The sequence below is a fragment of the Curcuma longa genome, chromosome 3 (genome assembly GCF_044706935.1).
Source record: "Curcuma longa cultivar G26 ecotype Majalengka, Jawa Barat chromosome 3, ITB_CL_G26_1.1, whole genome shotgun sequence".
Taxonomy (NCBI): domain Eukaryota; kingdom Viridiplantae; phylum Streptophyta; class Magnoliopsida; order Zingiberales; family Zingiberaceae; genus Curcuma; species Curcuma longa.
The window spans coordinates 5,982,576-6,002,339 of NC_133863.1; the positions used below are offsets into that span (position 1 = coordinate 5,982,576).

A 19,764-nucleotide genomic window follows, 5' to 3' on the forward strand; every position below is an offset into this window, starting at 1 on the left:
TACACCACTAACTGGTCCACGTCTTTCTTTTTGCAATAAATTACATTTACGGGCGCGATCCCGTCAGACTGTACCCTACTTGCCATTGGCAGAGGCCGAAGGGCCCCACATGTGGGGTCACCCTCCAAGTGAGGGTGCAGCATCTAAGCCGTCCGATCTCCTTCCATCCGAGATATTTACTCATCCAACGAAGACAATTGACGTGAGGGTTCAGTGGACGGTGGATGCTGATTACCCACAACGTGTCATGTAGGAGACCACGGACTTTGCGCTTTTTCGGAAAAAATAGAAATTAAATATATTGAATATTTCCTCCACTGGAAATATCTATCGTCGTCGTCACCGCCCCACCGCTACGGCCGCCTCCTCCGCCACCGCCGGTTCCCTTGCAAGAATCCGTTTTTCGTCTCGGTGACTTGTTACCCTTCCACCTCTAGTAGCATCGGTGGTCCTGATTTTTGTATTCTCCGTCGGAATCGATCAAGACTGATGGGTGAGGAGGCCGCCGGCGATCACGAATTCGATCGCCTATCCGCCTCAGATGAAAGAGAAATCGTAGAAGATCACGGGAGGGTTCTGTACTGGGAGGTCGGTCTCCCTAGCGGTGACGATCTGACCCCCCTCTCCCAAATGTTGGTGCCGCCGCACCTCGCCTCGGCCTTCAGCGTCAAGCCGGAGCTACCACGCACAGATATTGATGTTGAACGCGCCTCCCAGTACACGATCTCCAACCTCCGCCGCACCGCGCCCTCGCCAGCTGCCACTGCGGCCCTCCAAAACTTCTCCCCCTTTGCGCCTGACGAATCCTTGGGCTTTGAAGTGAATGATCCCTTGGGGAATAGGGATTCTTGTGGGAATTTCTCTCAATCGGGACCGATTTCTCCTTCTGCCGCCTTGGAGGCGGAATCCTCTGCGCCCATGCCCGAGGACTCCGGCGACGAGCCCTCGTCTTCGCGGAACCCCAAGCGGGCGCGCCTAGTCTGGACGCCGCAGCTCCACAAGAGGTTTATTGATGTTGTGGCGCATCTGGGGATCAAGAACGCTGTGCCGAAGACCATCATGCAGCTTATGAACGTGGACGGGCTCACGAGAGAGAACGTCGCGAGCCACCTCCAAAAATACAGGCTTTATCTCAGAAGAATGAATGGAATTCAAGATGATTCACCTTCGCTGCCTGACCACCTGCTTACCACTATGCAACCGGCGAAAAAGAGTCTTCACGAGCAGCATGTTCCTTATACGCCCTTGCAGTATCCTGTGCCGGCTATGATTCCTGTGCCGACGTTTGGGATAGTTCCGCCTCATGGGCACGGCGTTCGGATTGGAATGGTACCGACCATTGAGCATCAAGGAGATGGACGATATGCGTTTGAACACCACTATAATGGAGCTTTGGGCGAACGGATGAAAGATTGGTAATGCCGGATTATTATTATTTTTCCATTCATTGTAACTTTACTTCATTGTGCCTTTCTTTTTTACATGCAGTTCTGGTTGTTTTGGAAGTTCGTTGCAGATCAACCATTTGAATTTTGATTGTTTGGTAGTAGCTTCGGTTTAGGTGCTTAGATTAAGTCATTATGTTGAAAAGAAAATCCTATTGAGGTTAGGATTAGTTGACAAATATGGTTTATGGTATGAGAAATAGCATGAGCTTTTCCAGTTTTAGTCACAAAATTGATTTTGTTCATTCGTGGAAACTTTACTTCATGGTGCTTTTTTTTATCTGCAATTATTGTTGGTTTTGGAATTTGATTGAAGGTCAACCATTGGAACTTAATTGTTTGGAATTTGCTCTGATTTAGGTGTTTAGATTAAGTTGCTATGTTAAAAAATTTCCTTTTCTATACTCTTTCTTACTCCTTAGCAATGTTTTTCAAAGAAGATTAAATGTAGCAAAATAAAACATATGTAAGACAATGCTAACTATAGCATATAACATAGTTTGGAACCTCATTCATACTCCACGACTAGTCACTCTTGAATCTCCACTAAGCTTTCTCCTTCTTGAATATCTTCCGGAGGTGGAGTAACCTTTGTAAGAAGATAGAACAAGAAAGACAAGTAAGACAACAATTGAATTAGGCTATTAATACAACAAGGAAGCTTAAGTGAATGTTAGAATGATTGCACAAAATTCGCTCGTAAGGGCTCTCCTTGATCTTCTTTATATAACCTTCAAGTTGTTTTCATTCTTTGCTTTTTTGTTCTATCGTTGATTAGTCAACTGCCTAGACCATCACCATCAATTGAGTGTTTTGACAATCACCACAATCTTCAATCTTCCAACGATTACCTTAGTCTACTGGCCATAACTATATCAACTACCCTGCTTAATAGCTTTTATCATTTGACAATTGCAACTTTCTTTTGCCCGATCATCAATATTCTCTATGACTTTTGTTAGGGGATCAGTTGACTATCTACAACACCAATTGACTCAACAACAGTTGATTAGACTTGAACTAAAACATTTTGTCTGTGAGTCATCAAGCCTAAGTCGATTGCCTAGTTGACTTAGCTCATCATTCGACTAGGTTACAAGTCATTTGACTCTCATAACTCACTCAAGAGCTTACCTTTTGTAGCTTGATTGTGCTACCAAGGTCTTCATGTGTCATTCTTCACGCCTTACCTACTTACATATGTGGTTTGCCTTCTTCTAGCCACTGTCAACGCTGCACCTTGATGCTCCTTGTCCTACTGTCCCTCTCAGATGCCTCATTCTATCCTTCTCTGATCTCATGCCATGCCAAGTCAAATTCCACGAGTTATCCCATCTTCAGTCAATTCTTCTCGTCTTATGGTCTCTCGAATACCTTATGCATCCTTCTTTGTAGTCTATCGGACCTCTAAGTCATTGAGCATGTCTTTTTATCCATGACAAATCATCATCCACAATCGACCTTGTTGAGTCACAAGCTCCATTTGCATCGTGCCAAGTTCTTGTACAACTTAACACACATATTAATTACACAAGTAAAAGTCTAACTAAACCCTTTACCCAAACATCATGCCAAGTTCCACGATTGCGGTAGAAATAGAAAGAGCTTTTCCAGTTTTAGCCACAAAATTAATTTCAGATGGAATTCTTTGCTACAGCTTTCAGGCAATACTGCCCTACTTGAACTGGAATTGAAGTTGAGATTGATGAGTTACATATTATTTAAAATGAGGGGCATGATTCTTAATCTGAGAGAAGACAAACATGGAAAACAAACTTGTCCTTTAGCATTAATGAAAAAACTTGGAAATGATGAAGGTGGCATTGAAATTATGCCTTATGAATTGATTTATGCAGCCATCTTATTTCTTTACTCCTGTTTCTACTGTTTGTAATTCATTCAAGTACTTTTGTGTCAATGGCCAAATACTCCCTTGGATACTATCGATTTTTATGACAAGTCCTTCCAAAAATGTCGCTATGTTTGTTAATTAGTAACTAGCAATCACAAGCAGATTTAATAACGGTTTCCTTTTTGAAAGTTATGCTCTTTCTTCAATCTTGTTTCTTAGTGTTGGTAATTTATTCAAGTAGTTCTGGTTTTTCTGAAATGCATTCCTTTAGATAACTTAACACCAAATCTGCCATCAATTTTGGTAACTAGCAATCACATACAGATTTATCAGGGGGGTTGATTTGTTTTGTTGAAAGTAAATTTGAAGTAACCATTTCATAGCGCTTAGCTTCATGTTGCTGTTGTGTTCATCAACATAGACTCTTCGACCTAATACATGCCATTTAGTGATTAATTGTATTTGAGATCATGTTTCAGTATGTTCTGTCTTCTATTGTTGGCTTGATTTCACATTAAAGAGCCTCAATCTTCTACTACACTTATCTTACGATTGCTTCTAATAGTGAAATAACTGCAAACATTTTTCATATCCTGCCTATTATCTTTTTAGATAGCTTTTAGGGGGCCAACAAGTTGCTATTAGCAGTATTGATAATTTTTGGTTTACATGAAGTCTATTGGCCAATCTTCTACATCATATAGCTTCTACTACTCCACTCTGTCTGCTAGTTATGGGCGAATCCCTTGATATTTTTGAACCTACTGCTTATTGCAGATTTGATTATGTTGCTTGCAGATGAAATGTGGAGCAAAACATGAGCTGTGGAGGGACCTAAATAAGCTCGAGTTGTGACCTCTTTTCGGTTGTCGTTGTTAACGGGAATTTGTCGTCTGTGATGTCTCTCCTACATGGAGCAAAACATCCGTTGTAGCATATTTTTGAACTTAAGTTTCTTGCAGATGCTCTATGTCGATCTTCTTGTCCGTGATGTTTCTCCATCAGATAGATGAAAAGCTTATTTACGTGAGGGAGAAATAAACCCAATTCCGACCACGGTTTGATTTGAATCCAACTGGATAATAAGTTTTAGTCTTTATCAACTAATACATAGGAACCTGACGAGGAAAAAAAAATCAAAATGCTAATTAAAAAAAAAATGGTCCGGTTCTTTTCAATCAGTTTGCAATTTTTGTGTTAAGGTTGCATTCTACTTGAATGGATACGAATCTTGAGGAATGGGATGTGAAAAAAATGCAACTCGCTTCTCATTATCCTGCAAAATAATTATCAAACTCCAAGCTATAAACACTACTAAACTTGAGTTCCATGTCGATAAAAATTAAACTTATTAACAACTTGAATATGCTGGAAGAAAAAAAAAGCCTGTTATTCTCTCCTGCCTCTATCCATCATCTAAATGCTGGAGTTTGTTATTGTTCATGATTTATTTTTCTAGAACCTCTCTCCGAACCTGAAAAATATTGCACCCGTCCCTGAGTTGTTATCGACTGCATACTCTGCTCTCACCATCCCAAGCTTTACGCCAGCACCATACGATGAGCCATGTCCCACTCGGCGGAAGAATTCTGTTGGGTTTCCTTTCACATCCTTAGAACTACCAAGATCAGTTCCATGCTCAATGAAGGAATATATGTAAGTGTTTCTTATGGGGACACGGAATTCTGCAGCGAGCTAAACATAGAAATAATGTGTTTAGGTTATGGTGAATGGCAGAATCCATCAAGTGCAGAAATGGAATGTTTAAGTAGAAGTTGGTTGATGATCTACCTCGAGGATGCTCCTGCAAGCACCCAACTCGCCCATGTTGTACCCCCTAACAGAGTAAGGTCCTCCGAGAGTGAAAGCATCATAATTTGGAAGGTCTCCGACGCAACCACCATAATGTCCGTGCATGACCAAAATAGGTGGTGGCAGTTTACCGGCACCTTCCTCAACTGACCTCAACTGGATGAAGCGGGTTGATGAGAGTTGATGGCGGTTGAAGAAAGGATAATTGCTCCCAATTCCAAGGCCTTGATCTAACTGCAATGGAAGTAACAACCACAGGAAAACAGTTGATATAGGAACAGCATCATTAATTTCTAATACTGTGGTCCATCATCAAAGAACTCACAAATGCAATGGGAGATGTGTCAGTCATGCAACTCCAGATGCGCAAAAATCATAGTTAAAAAAATAATAATTTGGCAAGTTTCTACAGAATGATAAGATGACTCAGCTTTGAATCTATAGGATATACTCAAGAACTTAGTTATTATTTGATACTGCTAACTATATTTAGTATATTTGAGATACAATAAAATAGCAATATATAAATGATAAACCAGAACACTTATATATCATATCAGTTATGATTTGATACTGCTAACTATATTTAGTATTAAGATATATAGTCATGCAGCCGTTTTTATTATTTTCTAAATGAACTTACTACTCGACCTGAGCAGTAGATATGTGCATATGAGGTAATCAGTACAGATTACAGTGAAAACTTCTTAAAAATTCAATTCGTTTACAGCTAACTGGACCACTGCAACCAACATTTATCTACAAGCACAAATGCTGAAATCTGTTGTATTGAGTGAGCAAATAAAAAAAAGAGACAAAAGGTACCTGAAAGACATCTCGCTGACCAACAACTGCACCATTTATGAATCTTGTGTTATCCCTAGTGATATTTGCCTGTGCAAATACCATGCGGTCAATGCCAGTACCACTGAGAGTTGTTGGAGGCCCATCCATGCTCAAGCCACCACTTGGTAATGCTCGAACACCATGGGTACAAATGCTACTAGTTTCGTCACGTGTTGTAATCTCCTCCATCACAAGTCCATAGGTAAACTTGCTTTGTCTGGTAAAGTTCTGGTATGACAAAAAGAAATATAGTTAAGAAAGTTAATGAAAGTTTGCTAGAGAGAGGAGGACCAATAATTGTCTCAACTCAATTTCTACCTCTGTTATATTTGCTTTTATTCCCACTCTGTCAATCCATACAGGTGGAACTTCATCGGCGCCTGGTCCACCAGTGAAAACAGGACTTAACTTTCGGCTGTTGAAACAGCTAGTTCGGAATGTACGATTTCGAGGATTGGTGACACCATCCACATATGGATGCACATAATCAATCTTGAAAGACAAATCATCCTAAATACAACAAATAACAAAGTAAGAAACCTGCAAATAATGCTAAATAAATATCTGCATTAGCTATGGAATAAAAATTAAAGAAGTGAGAAGATCTGTAGCCTACTCATAAAGTTTTAACTCTTTTACAATATTTGACAGTGGCAATCCTATATTCATGAAAAAACAAATGAACAAAGTTCTCTTCGCTCGAACCTGTTTTAACAACTACAGAATCAAGCATACATGATGACAAATGAGAAGTGCATAAAGCAACGGTAACATAATTTCCATGTACATATGGAACCAGTAAATGCATCCACAAAAAAGAGTAGCATAAAATATAAATATGTAACTAGCTATTTTCAGCATAGAATGAAATTCAGCAGATAAATCTCAAGTCATTATCAAAATAAAGAAATGATCTATAAGGACAATGTACCATTCACCTGAGGATTTATAAGGTTGCTAGAGGTCACAGAACCAACTATAGATCTGTTCAACCCATTGATGTTCCTATGTTCAAATGAAACAGTTCCACCAGGTTGAATGGATGTCTGAAATTGAACAACAATTCATCATAAGAACATGCACTTGTTAGAACATTAAGCAAATCATTCAGTAATTTATCTGCGTATTAGGGAAAAGCATGAAACATTGGGAGAATGTGTGATTCACCCAATCGCATAAAATGTTGACAGCTAGAATTACCAGTGTTGGCCGCCCCAAATTTCCAGGTGCTACACTCCATTCTGTGCTAACTTCAGCCGATTTTTGTTCCAGTTCTTTGAGCTTGATTTCAACTATGATTCCTCCTTCACTCTTTTCATCGGGACGAGGGTTCACTTCTATGTTAGAAAACAGAGACAGTGAATTGATATTTCTCAAAGCCTGTTTGCCTGCTTCAATGTTAAAAACATGTCCTGGTCTAAGCTGCACAACAGTTGAACATACAAGGGGGTTAAGATATCTCGTTAGCTGGCTACAGTTCACCCAGTAGACTATGAAAAAACATCCACTTTCCAAATACAAATTGTTCAAGATAATAATAATGTAATGATAAAACAAATGAAAAAGTTTACTATGACGTAACCTAATCGCACTTGTCAATGCAGGACTGTCGGGTGGGCCAATTATTATTAACACAAGTTGGATTTGAACTCTCCTCTCCTGCTCTAATGTCATGTTAAGATTGATTGTCTAACCATTTATCCTAAAAGTTTGAATTATTAGGAAAGAAAACAAATTATATAATTGCCCACCACACATATCCGTATGAGAACAATAAGTGTTGTGCATCCTAGCTTCAATAGACCAATTTACTAGTTACTGGAATTCTTAAGTTCAGCCTCGACCCTACTAAAACAAGTTTCAAGACAGATACTAGTTTCTTTGAGCCAAAACTTTCTATTTTGCATATACCTGATTGGGAAGCTCTCTGCGAATCACAGCGAGATGTGTATTCCCTTCACACACATTACCGAGCTTATCAAGGAACTGGACTGAAAGCTGTGTAATGTCCCCCTCAACGACCTCGCAAACCACTTGCCTCGTGTTCAGATTCCCAAAGTTGACAACTTGGGCGCACGCATATCCCTCGTCGTGGTACCACTTCTGAACGCGATCCCGAATCCGCTGCAGCAACCTGGCAGTCACTTTCCCTTGATCGCGAAGCATGGAAACCACCTCATCTTGTACCGGCTCGGGCAGCAAGCATGGCCTTGACCGTTCGATCCTCCTCCTATAGTCCCTCTCCTGCATCCGAATGTAATCCAGCTTCTCCTTATCCGTCATGTCGGGATCCATCTCGACCTGCTTCGATTGCTGCATCAAGCCCACGTTGATGCACTGGAAGCTTTCGGCGCCCTGCCAAGTGCTCTCAACAAAGGAAACCGTGAGCGCGAGGGTACCATCGGCTTTGGTCTTGCAATCGAGGTCAACCCGCTCGAACATGCCGCAGGTAGCCAGGCTCTCGAGCTCCTTCTGGAGCTGGACCTTGGTGTAGACGCCGCCAGGGCGGAGGGACACCATCTCGAAGAAGGAATCCTCGGTTCCCACTACGGTGGAGGACCGACGACGATCAAAGAAGAGGATCTCCGAGATCTTGTAGCGCTTGAGCCCGCTGAGCTTGGAGAGCTGCACGATGATGTTGGCCGGCAGTCCATGGGAGTCCCATTCCACGCCACTGACCTGATCATCCTCGCTGGCGGAAGCTGGTAAAGGGGAAAAGACATTGTTCCAGAAGCCACCCCCGTCGCTGCCCCAACCCCAACCTCCGCCGCCTCCTCCGATACCCCCGCCAGATGGAGGAGGAGGGGAAGAGAAATGGAAGAGGAATCCACCGCCCGCAGCAGCGCATATGGCAGCGGTAGCGGAGGCGAAGACGGTTAGGTTATTCTTGCGGTCGGAGGGGGCAGCGGGGAGGGAAGGGGTGGAAGATCTGACGGGGGAGAGATCGAGGTCGGGGTTCTCGGCTGAGCAGGCGACGGAGGGAGAGGGTTTGCGGCGGCGGCGGGGGGCGGCGGCGGTGTGGATTGGCAGGAACCGGGTGGGGGATAAGAGCGCCATCGATTCGCCGACGGCGTTGGCTACGTTTCGGCGGAGACGAGAGGAGAAGGGATTAGGAAAGGTTGTCGGAGTTAATTTTGACGAGGCGACGGTATGGGAACGGAGCTTACGTGTCAGGCGGCTATTAGCTTGTAGAGTGAGAAAAGGTCCACGACGACATCAGATCTGAGGAACTTGACCGAAATTAACTGAAATTAGAGTTGAATTTTATTTTTGTCCAATTAATAACACATGAAGCATAAAATTTAATTTTCACAAAAAAGAAAAAAAAATGAACCTGGATAAGTTTCAAATTAATTTGCAAATCGAAACTTAGCTCTATGAAATTACTATAATTTAGTTTCATTATGTTTCAAATTATGCTGTATAATTATCGTGTTAAGTCAAGCAAGGATGTTTTGTTAGTGATCGTGCATGGGGAGAGAAAAATAATAAGAGTTTGAATAAAAAAATAAAGATATTATTTGGCCATTTTTAAATATGAAAGGATCATTCCCGCAATAAGATAATATATAAGTTTTAGGAAAAATTCCATTTTGATAATTCTTTATTATTACTGTCTTACAAATTAAAAATATTTAAGTAAAGAATTAAAAATCATTCTGAAGTGTTTCATAATGGGGTTTAGAAGACGAACCTAAGTGGGCTTGGAATTCTGCGGCGCAGGCCCAACAAATTATTAATTGGGCCTTCTTAGTTAATTAATAAGAAGCTCACTAATTCTAAGAACGAACAGGTCAACCTTTCAAAATTTTACAAAGTTGACATCTATCCCCACTAATTATGAATTTAATCAAATGAGAGATCATGATTTTCAACAAATTCCCTTTGAATAATTTTTGTTTTTAGCACACCTTTTGTAAATCAAATCATGGTTTAATTTCCTAGCTGGGGATAGTCGATCGAGTAGATATATATATGTTTGTTTCAGTTTTTACTGAAACTAAATATTTGTTCATGTGTTTTTTCCTTCTGCGTGAGATTAATTAGAAGAATATATTGAAAACATGCATGATGATATTTCATCACATTTTATAGTTCATATATGAATCAATAATCACAGTTTGATAGCCACATCTTGTCCTCGAAATTAGAGAGGAGTCGGAATCTAACACATGATCATCAACAGGTACTACTTCATCGACTATTTTGTCTCTTGCTGCAGTACTGCAAAACATAAAGAATATTAAGAGAAACATTTGATTCCATATTCTCTCTTGACAGCAATTTTAAAACACTGCTTTCTACTTAATAATTAAATGCCATCTCATTAATTAATCCACAATAATTCCTTTTTCATCTTTGCCACATGCAAATACTATAAGAATTTCTGAAAAATATTTATGTATTATATTCATCTTAAAACTTTCTGTTCCACAACAAAAGTTATCATATCGTATATTCGAAAAAAAAAGGATCAAAAGATTAATGTTAATGTATGTATGTATGAACACATGCATGCAACAGAAGGAACAAAAAGCAGCGTAAAAAGCGGGAGATTTTATTCCCTTAATTTTGTTCATGCATGACGTAATATGATTTCTTGCCTTGGTCTGGGGCATGCCATGCATGTGTACAAAAGCTTTGGAAAAGGGGGAAAAATAGAAGCAAAAAAAAAAAAGAAGCTAAGAAGAAGAAGAAGACAAAGCCAAGCTGGTGATTTGATGATTTTAATTTCAATGACTGTCTTATTGCGTAATTTAATTATCAATACAAACAATATTTTACATATTTTGCTGTTATTTAGGTATCAGTTGTGTTCCAAATTCCACATGTGAGAATAATCAACTCAATCAATGTGGATGAGAACATAGAAATATTTAAAAGAACTCATGCTCTCACAAGTGCACAGTGTATGGATCAGTAACTAATTCAGTACTAGTTGTCTAGTTACCAATTTGATAAAGCTATTAAAGTTCAGATCACAATCTGGCTTGAACGAAAGCATGAGGTGTGAAAATGCAACTATTATCATATTTCAAATTAAAGAACAAACTAATTAGACTAGAATTATAAAGATAATTTTGCAGCAGATCTAATAGAAAACTTGAGAAGATACAAAATCAAGTAACTATAAGTGTTTATCTTTTCATAACATGATATATATAGAGAGCAAGGAATCATAAAGAAATTGAGATATTTGAAGAACTATATATCAGTTAAACTTAACATGGAATTCTCCTGAAATCCACCATATCTATAACTCCACAGACACAATTTGAGAAACGTTCAGAGAAGAATAAAGCCAAAGAGAAACAAGCTTTTTGCGAGATCAAAAGACAATAAGAGAAGAGAAGGAAGAAGAAATTTAGTATACAATATCCAAGCATAAAAAGGTTTGAATTTTTGCAAATAATGATCATTAATTAATTATGGCCACGCTCTACTACTTCACCTGAGGGGCATCTCCAAGCCTCAGCTCAAGATCCAGCTCCTCCAAATCAAGATTGACTCCTATTTTCTCGATCAAGAAAGGCGGAATCGAATCGGTTGTCCTTCTCTTCTTGATGCCCATGTTGTATCCATCCCCTTCCTCCTCTTCTGTCTCGCTTCGTCGCCTTCGGATTACTTGCTTACAAGAATCAATTTCATTCAGATTCGACTCTGGATCAGCAAACAGCTGCAAAGTGGGTCTTTCCTTGAAGAAAAGAGTCTCCTTTTGGAAGCTATTAAAGACAACCGGTGCACAGACCATAACATTGGAATTAGGGTTAGGGTTAGCATGGTTGACAGTGGTGCACGCCTCCGGAGCACTGCTAGTGATCTCTAGAGTTTCCGATCCGGTGGGGCTTGAGCTGGAGTTGTGCTGCTTGAGCATGGCCCTGTCCTTGCGGTGGACATTCATGTGGCCGCCGAGGGCCTGCGCCGACCGGAAGTCTCGGCCGCAAAAGGAGCAAGAGTAGAACCGGGGAGGCCATATGCACCCGTCCAAATGGGCGGAGTCCCTTGCAAAAGCTTCCTCCTCCCACGACGACTCAACAAAGGAGAAAGAAGGGATCACAAGACGATCATATTGAGAAGGATTGGGAAATATTGGCATCTCACGGCTCGGTCTTCTCCTCTCTATCATCAGGTATTTGGCTTTATCCATAGTTAGGGTTAACAGTATGCTTGCTAAAGACGAAGACAGGTAGATATAGAGCTGGTGTTGCAGATCAGGGAATGAGAATCTTATCAGAGATGTGAAGATTTTAAATCATTTGTCCTTCAAATTTTAAAAATATAAACAAAATTTATAAATGGCCCGTGAACGAACATGGATTGAGGATGAATTGTTTTACTGTCACAGAGCTAGGGAAGAGTATAATTAGTTTAATAGTGCAAGTACGTACAGGCTCAAATTACTTGTTGATTCGCTAACTAAGCAGCTTTATCTTGTTGCTATTAATACAAAAACTATAAAACTAATGCTACTCGAAAATTTAATTAAAAAGTTAGTTTAATACTGCATAGCTTTTAAACTGGTGAAGATAGCTAATTAATCTATAGTGAACTGATTAATAAAGCTTGCATGCATTGATTATGAGACATGGGAGAGAGCTTGGTGTTCATCAATGAATTTGAAAAACTACTGGCACAAATTAAACCTAGATATTATTTCAGTTTTATTGGAGGAAATAAACTAAAATGTGGGTCTTAATTATTTGGCTTACAACTCAAGTTCATTAGCATATAAATATTTCTTCTGTGGTGCATGTGGTTATATGCTTATATACAAATCAACATTGATATCTATAAATATAAATCATTAAAACTATTTGATGATATTATAAAATAAATTATCAATTAATAATAAAAACATCACTAATATCGTATTTATTGACTGACCAATTAATACTATGAAATAATTTTCACTACAGATATTTATTAATGGATTAATTAATATTATCATTAATAGCCTTAACGATCTACTAAAATTATTATCATTAGAACTTTAAATTCAATTTTTAATGATAAAATATTAAGTTGTGATGACAATTTTTTTTCAATATACATTTTTTATAGTAAATTTCGATGCATCAGTGTTATTCTAAGAAGATATGTACTTATCGCTGTCAATGTGTATCAATTATTATACACTTTTATTTTTCTTTCCTAGGCAGGCAACGTGGTGGTCTCTTTTTTCCTTGCTCAAGTGTTTATATTTATTCACACTTTGGATGACTATATATTGCATTATCAAATCTAATTTAATTGAATAAATCATTCAAATAGGGTTCCTAAATCCGAATCTTTGTTATTGTTCTAAAATGCCTGGAAGGCTTGAACATGCCAATTTTATTTTCTGGGTCAAAAGATCCTAGATTGTCAAAGCAATTTGACAATTTGATCTCCTTGAATCAAATGATTTAATTAAAACTACTGAAAAATAAAAATAATAAAATAACAGTAAGAGGAAAGTTTTTATTTAATTTTAAAAATATTTAAAAAAAAATTAAAATCAATTAATTTTAATTTGATGTCGAAACAACTTATGTAATCAATATTTGTGTTTTTGAAAATTGTTTTAATTATTCTTTTAAATTATAATCCATCAAATTGTTTCACTGAATATCTTGACTAAATCAAAAGATCAGTTACTTTACTTTCTTTATATTGACAGTAATTTGGTTTATGAAATAGAAAAAGCACTTTGAATACAAGAGTTCCCATTACATTTTCCAATGAGATAAATGCCATTTCTTTATCTATGTTAAAGTTCTCGACGCAATTCCTTCATTTGCCTTGTCTTTTTCTCCTCCAACTTTTACATTTGTTCGATCCTTACCTCTGAGCAAAAGGCCACTAAAGGTGCCCTGAGTTTGGTGTAATAGTAAAAGGCAGATGAACTCCCATGCTACAAGGATTTGATTTTCATGTAGGACAACTAATACTTTGGGGCGTTCGAATCACTGATGTTGGGTTGTCATCAGAACTTTTATGCACTTTTCGGATTTGCTTTGATGGCTTATGAAAATTTTCTATAGGACTGGATTGATTACTTTTAGAATTAATTAATCGATTCCCCATGAAAGGCTAAACGTGATGTAATTTGTAAATCCTAAACCGCATGAGTTCTATCCTGAATTAGAACTTTAAATAGGAAATACAAATTAAGGATCTAGTTTCTACCAATTTCATAGTTTAATGTGTAAAACATAAAACATAATGACAAGGAACCTATTTGTAGGGCTATGCCCTTGTCCTGCAACTCCTTGTGCTTGATCCCTGTGGAAGAAAACAAAGCGGAAGCTAGAGGGAGATCTTCCAAGGGAAATAGGGTGATGGCGCCGTAAAATCTTCGTCAATGGAGAACGAAGGCGATGTCACATGATGCCCTAAACCCTTGGGGACCAAACCCTTATATGATCTGAACTATTATCAGCCCATAGATAATAATAGATAATCTTCGTCAATGGGGAACGAAGGCGATGTCACATGATGCCCTAAACCCTCGGCGACCAAACCCTTATATAGAGATCTGAACTATTATCAGCCCACAGATAATAATAGATCAGATTAACTTATTCTATATTTAATCCCTATCAGATAATATCAAAATGGATTAATAAATTCAATAAATTTAATCCATAATAATATCGGAACGGACTACGGGTTCTACATATTTTAATCCACATCAATAATCCGAAACCCGATAAACCTTAATTAGATCACTTAAAGGCAGCATATACAAATTACAATTCATTCCAAATATCCATTACTACGAGTTTAGTTCTTGGTAGCTAAAGAGGCAGTCATTCCAAATATCCATTAACAGCTTTCCATCCTATACCTATAGACTGAGACATATTCAGTCCAGATATACATTGCAGCAAAAAGTGGATACTTTTTCAAATCTTTCTTTTCTAATTAGTTAACCTCAATCAGTGCCATCTAATGGGTCAGGTAAGTGAGAAATCCTGGGTTCCCATGAACAATAGCAGCACCCTTTGAGAATAAGGAATCCTTTTTCCTCTTCTTTTAGTCGATCTCTCAGCCTCATTTTTGTTATTGTCTTCGTCCCTCTCGCAGTTAAGCTTTTTTTTTTCTGTCTGGGAACAACTTCTTATCTTTCTTAGAGAGGATTGGGTTCTTATCTTTGAGTCCCTTTCCATTCACTTACACCCAAGAATCAAGGATAAAGACCAGGAAATTAAGGGCAGCAAAAGAACAAGCAACCAGCCAAGGAAAGAAAGAAAGAGATAAAACCTAGCTAGCTAGCTAGCGGATGAAACTGCAGAAGCATTATTTAAGGACACTCTTAATTTTTCAAGTGTCCTACCCATTTGTCTCGTACTTGCATGCCACTCTATTAATTATACTTAAACATTTACCAATATAAGTTAACGTCAATCATTCACACTATTCAAATACATACAATCATATGGATTAATATTCATGTCATTAACTTCTACTTCATTTTCAAATAGGAATTTACAGTACTATATATATATATATATATATATAATATAATGCTGTATTTCTCCCAGAACATTTTGTTTATTTACATCTAAAAGTATCTCCATATTTGACTTGAATGCCAATAAGGTAGTCAGCTAAAAGATTATATACTCATTCTAATAAACTCTTTCTTAATTCTATGCTTGATCAAGTTGGTCGAGATTCTTCCTGATCTCAAGATCATCAATATTTTCAAAAGCATTCTTGAAATAAACATTTTCTCAATGTTGATATATATAATTTAGTGTCAAAGTAGGCATGAATTAGTTATTTATCCACTAGTTAGCGACATGGCCCCATACTTAATAATCAAAGGGAATGAGACACATACAGCGGTGCAACAAAGACAGATTCAGAGGTATTATTAATTAATCCAAACTTAAATGATATTATAATCAGTAGTAGTTAGAGCTATCACATTTTCTTATCATCAAGTTGGAATAATAAATAATGAAATTGGGTACAATCTGCTGTTCATATATTGTTTAATTTCTTTTGTTTGGTTAGTTTTTTATATGTCATATCTTTTCAAATATATTCAATTAGAAGTGTTTTGAATGGTTAATTACTTCATAGAAGAACTAATTAAGTCAAATCTTATACACTACTTGATTTTGGAAGAGAAACTAGTTACAAATACTAATTGTTACTCCTATTTTTATATGCTATTAATTATTTTAGAACTCTAACCAAACTTTATCCTTGGCTCATCTTGACTTGTTTTTGGAACAGTATCATTGTCGCCATTAAATTTCTTATGGCAAGTTTCCTGTGCAAGTAAATTACAGTTCTATTCCAACTTCCAAACATATGAAGACAAGACAAATGCCATGGAACTTACTCCAAATCTTAATTAGTCACTATATAAGCATTATTATTAATGTTAACTATGTGATTAATTACTCCAAACCATCTGAAACTGCCAAGGCTGGCTACAATTATTTGAACTTTCAATTACTATATCAATTTGGAGAGGTTGATCACAATTTTTAATTATTAATTACTCTAAAGATATCCTTTGTATAAAATAGAAGGAACTAAAGAGCTGCAAGAGTAATATACATTAATCAATTCAATGTGTATATATCATCATTATTTTTATCCAAATCAATAAGTTTATTCAACCCTTAAGTGTCAACGATATCTCAATACTAAGAATTAATTGATATCAATTTTATCCCACCAATTTAATTAATTAAATATTTGCCCGTACTATTTTAATTTCGTTGTGTATTTCTTTTAATTTCCCCCCTAACCCGCCAGATAACACGCCTGCCTCAAACCAAGGTTCACTGTCTTTGTGCAATTCCTACAAAAGAAAGCCAACTTTCTATCAAGGTCTCGCTCAGGAAACACAGAGAAGAAACAGCTAACCGATATGATATATTATTATTATTGTTGTTGTATAAAATACGTATTCTTCATTAAATTAATGGTAGATGCAATTGTAGATCAAACATTAATTGTCCATAATCTGAAAATGAGCCTTAACTTGCAACCATATAATTAATAGCTTCAGACATGCAACCATTAAATGTGGTGTTGAAAGAAAGGAATGTACGTACGTTTCGTGGGGTTGACTTTGTCTAGTGGACTAATTAAGAGTCAACAATGCTAATAATTTAATTTTATGCCAAGATATATTATACATAATTTGAGAGATAGGAGGTTGGATAATATTTATATACAAATTAAAGATGCAACAGAGATGGTAACTTTTGCATATCCACGTCAACAGAATTTTTAAAATAAAAAACCTTTAAACAAAAACTTATATAACATATATGGCTTTTGCATCCACTACTTGAAATTAATAATGTACCCAAGCATTGTTACCTTTGAACATTCCTCGTCATCGATCAATGTTACTTACTTTTACCTACTCTTTCAGTACGTACCTTACGCTTCACCAACTTTTAGAAAAGAATCAATTTGTCAATGATCGATGTTGTTGGTGCATGAGATCAAAGGTAGTTGGAAAGGAAAATATGGTTTAACCACTTTTGAAAGTTGGAATTTGTCAAATGCTGATTGTAGCATACCAATGTACTAAGCGTTAGTGATGAGAAAGAACAAGTCAAAAGCTACTTTAGTGTCTTTTCACCCATGGCACAATCCATGAACCATTAAATCCATCAATCCCAAAATTTTCCCCTCTCCCTTTTAGTGTCTTTTTCTCAACTTTTTTTTAAAAGGGAATTTTTAATTATCTATGTCATTAGTTAAAAAAAAAATAATAATAATAATATTTTATTAGTAATTTAAAATCTGACTTTGAACTCTAGAGCAAATCGACTATTCCTTGTGAGACAAACTCTAAATCAATTAGACAAAAGATGGAATCCAATTGATAATAAGAGAAGGATAATATATTAAGCAAACTTAGATGATTTGGTACGTCTAAGGGACTTGAGGTCTAATACAGGTTAAACTCAAAGGTAATAAAAAAAATATTGACAATGTTGAAAACAAGACGAGAAAAGTAGAAGAGATTGAGAATGAAATATGATCTTCAATTTAAGTCTTTGAGCAACATCATTGAGCAATGATAACTTTTGACCAAGGGACAACATGTGTTGGGTTATGCTTGTCGATTTAGCACAATCTCGTGATTTTGTGTAGGCTTTTTAGGGTGTAAATCAAATGAAGTTGGGATCTCCAAATATATATGCAAGACATCCTAGCTAGCTTTTAATCCTTCCTTTAATTTAAGTTTTATTGTAGTTATTGTACACGTATTGATTTGGATTTTCTATTTTGACATTGACATATGCCTAGTTTGAACCATGTAAAATTGATTTTAGTTTTATTTGTGTTGTATTGTTCTTGTCTAAGGAAGATAAAGATTTCACCAATATACTCGTGGTTGATTAATTAAAATTGATATTTATATTTTACATATTATTTAAAAGAAATTTAAAAATGAACATATTTTTATTAAATTGATCTTTTTATTAATACTATTTAAAATATTTAATACTAATAATAAAAGAGTTTAAAAAAAAAATCAAAAGGATGATTTTATTATGAAAATACTCTTTGACCCATATTATTATAGTAGTTATTGGTACAGCTACTATAATGTATAAAAAATAACGAGTAACTATTATAATGTGTAAAAGCTACTAAACAATTGTAATAATGTGTTTAGGTGAGCTTGGGATTTAAGATGGTATCGGTAACATAATAACTTTTATAATTATTTTAAAGTAAATTTGATTAATTTAAAATGATTTTAATGAAATTTAAATAATTTTGATTAAATTAATAAAAAAACATTTTGATATAATAATATTATTTTAAATTCACTCCAAATATATTATAACAACTACTCGATAGTTTTTATGTATTGTAATAACTATTGATCAACACTCTTTTAATTTCTTGATGATTTATAAAATTTAGGATGCTGTTTTAATTTTTGCCCGTGATAAGCCTAACAAAGCCTGGTTTAGGTTCGGACCAATCTAGGCCCACGTTTGGCAACCCCTAAATTATATATATGCAACTCAATCCTAATTAAGTAACACAGACTTGATCATAAAAGGGCAGAAAACTATCTATCACACACTAGAAAAATCTCGTACAGAGATTAAATTTTATTAATTACTTCAAAAATAATAAATATACTGACATGAGAGATATTATATATAAAGAAGCTATTATATTCAACAATACTTCTATCTCTTTCTAACAAACAAACTGTGAGTGAATATCCATCACACAAACAGGAAGTTCAACATATAATTATTAAATAAGTTTCAAATTTAAATATAAAAGCCACATGCATTTATGGTAATAATAGTCACAAACAAAATATTCAAACGTCAAAAATACAAATTAATGTGCCATAATACTTATTTAGAAAGTTCACTACTAGTAAAAATTAATTAAAGAAATCCACATCGATGATATACAAACCATTAAAAAGCAAATTCTTGTTCCCAAATTAAATAGGCAATTCTAAAGAGGTCATAAATCGCCATGAGGAGACATAATCATGAAGCCATCACTCGAATATTATCAGCAAACTCCAACTGATGTATGCTTTTACTGCTTGTCTGCCTTTGAAGAACCGGCCGGATCCTTGTGATAATTAATTGAACCGTCTTTCGATCCTTCCCTTCGCAAGTTGAAAGAGTGGAGGAGACAGTTCGCCGGAGCAGGTGGGAGAGGAGGAAATCAGGGACAGCCGCGTTGGAAATATATGGATAAGGACGAACAAGTCCGATCTGTAACTAGTTTTCGAAGAAAAAACAAATCTAAACTAACTGTAGAAAAAGAAAAAAAAATAGATCACGGTAGAAAAAA

At 36.4% G+C, this 19,764-nt stretch overlaps 3 protein-coding genes across 4 annotated transcripts; 1 reads left to right on the forward strand and 2 right to left on the reverse strand.

The window, feature by feature from the left end:
• The first annotated feature begins 351 nt into the window (after positions 1-351).
• LOC141823433 (transcription factor PCL1-like) lies at positions 352-4,271 on the forward strand. 2 transcript variants are annotated; one of them, XM_074710717.1, is made up of 2 exons: positions 352-1,415; positions 4,075-4,271. In XM_074710717.1, coding segments are annotated over exons 1-2 (927 nt in total). In that variant the 5' UTR covers positions 352-489; the 3' UTR covers positions 4,076-4,271. The 2 variants fall into 2 exon arrangements, with proteins under 2 accessions (XP_074566818.1, XP_074566817.1); XM_074710716.1 differs by having other exon boundaries at positions 4,096-4,271.
• Positions 4,272-4,574: 303 nt separating this feature from the next.
• Positions 4,575-9,062, reverse strand: LOC141825462 (protein TOC75-3, chloroplastic-like). The gene is made up of 7 exons (XM_074712846.1): positions 7,867-9,062; positions 7,156-7,377; positions 6,894-7,001; positions 6,274-6,465; positions 5,935-6,183; positions 5,089-5,343; positions 4,575-4,992 (listed from the first exon to the last, which is right to left on the reverse strand). The coding sequence occupies exons 1-7, from the start codon at positions 9,010-9,012 to the stop codon at positions 4,753-4,755; spliced, it is 2,412 nt and encodes an 803-aa protein (XP_074568947.1). The 5' UTR covers positions 9,013-9,062; the 3' UTR covers positions 4,575-4,752.
• A 2,197-nt stretch (positions 9,063-11,259) lies between these two features.
• On the reverse strand, positions 11,260-12,103 carry LOC141823146 (putative transcriptional regulator RABBIT EARS). Its single transcript, XM_074710408.1, has one exon. The coding sequence runs from the start codon at positions 12,101-12,103 to the stop codon at positions 11,399-11,401; it is 705 nt and encodes a 234-aa protein (XP_074566509.1). The 3' UTR covers positions 11,260-11,398.
• Between the last annotated feature and the right edge of the window lie 7,661 nt (positions 12,104-19,764).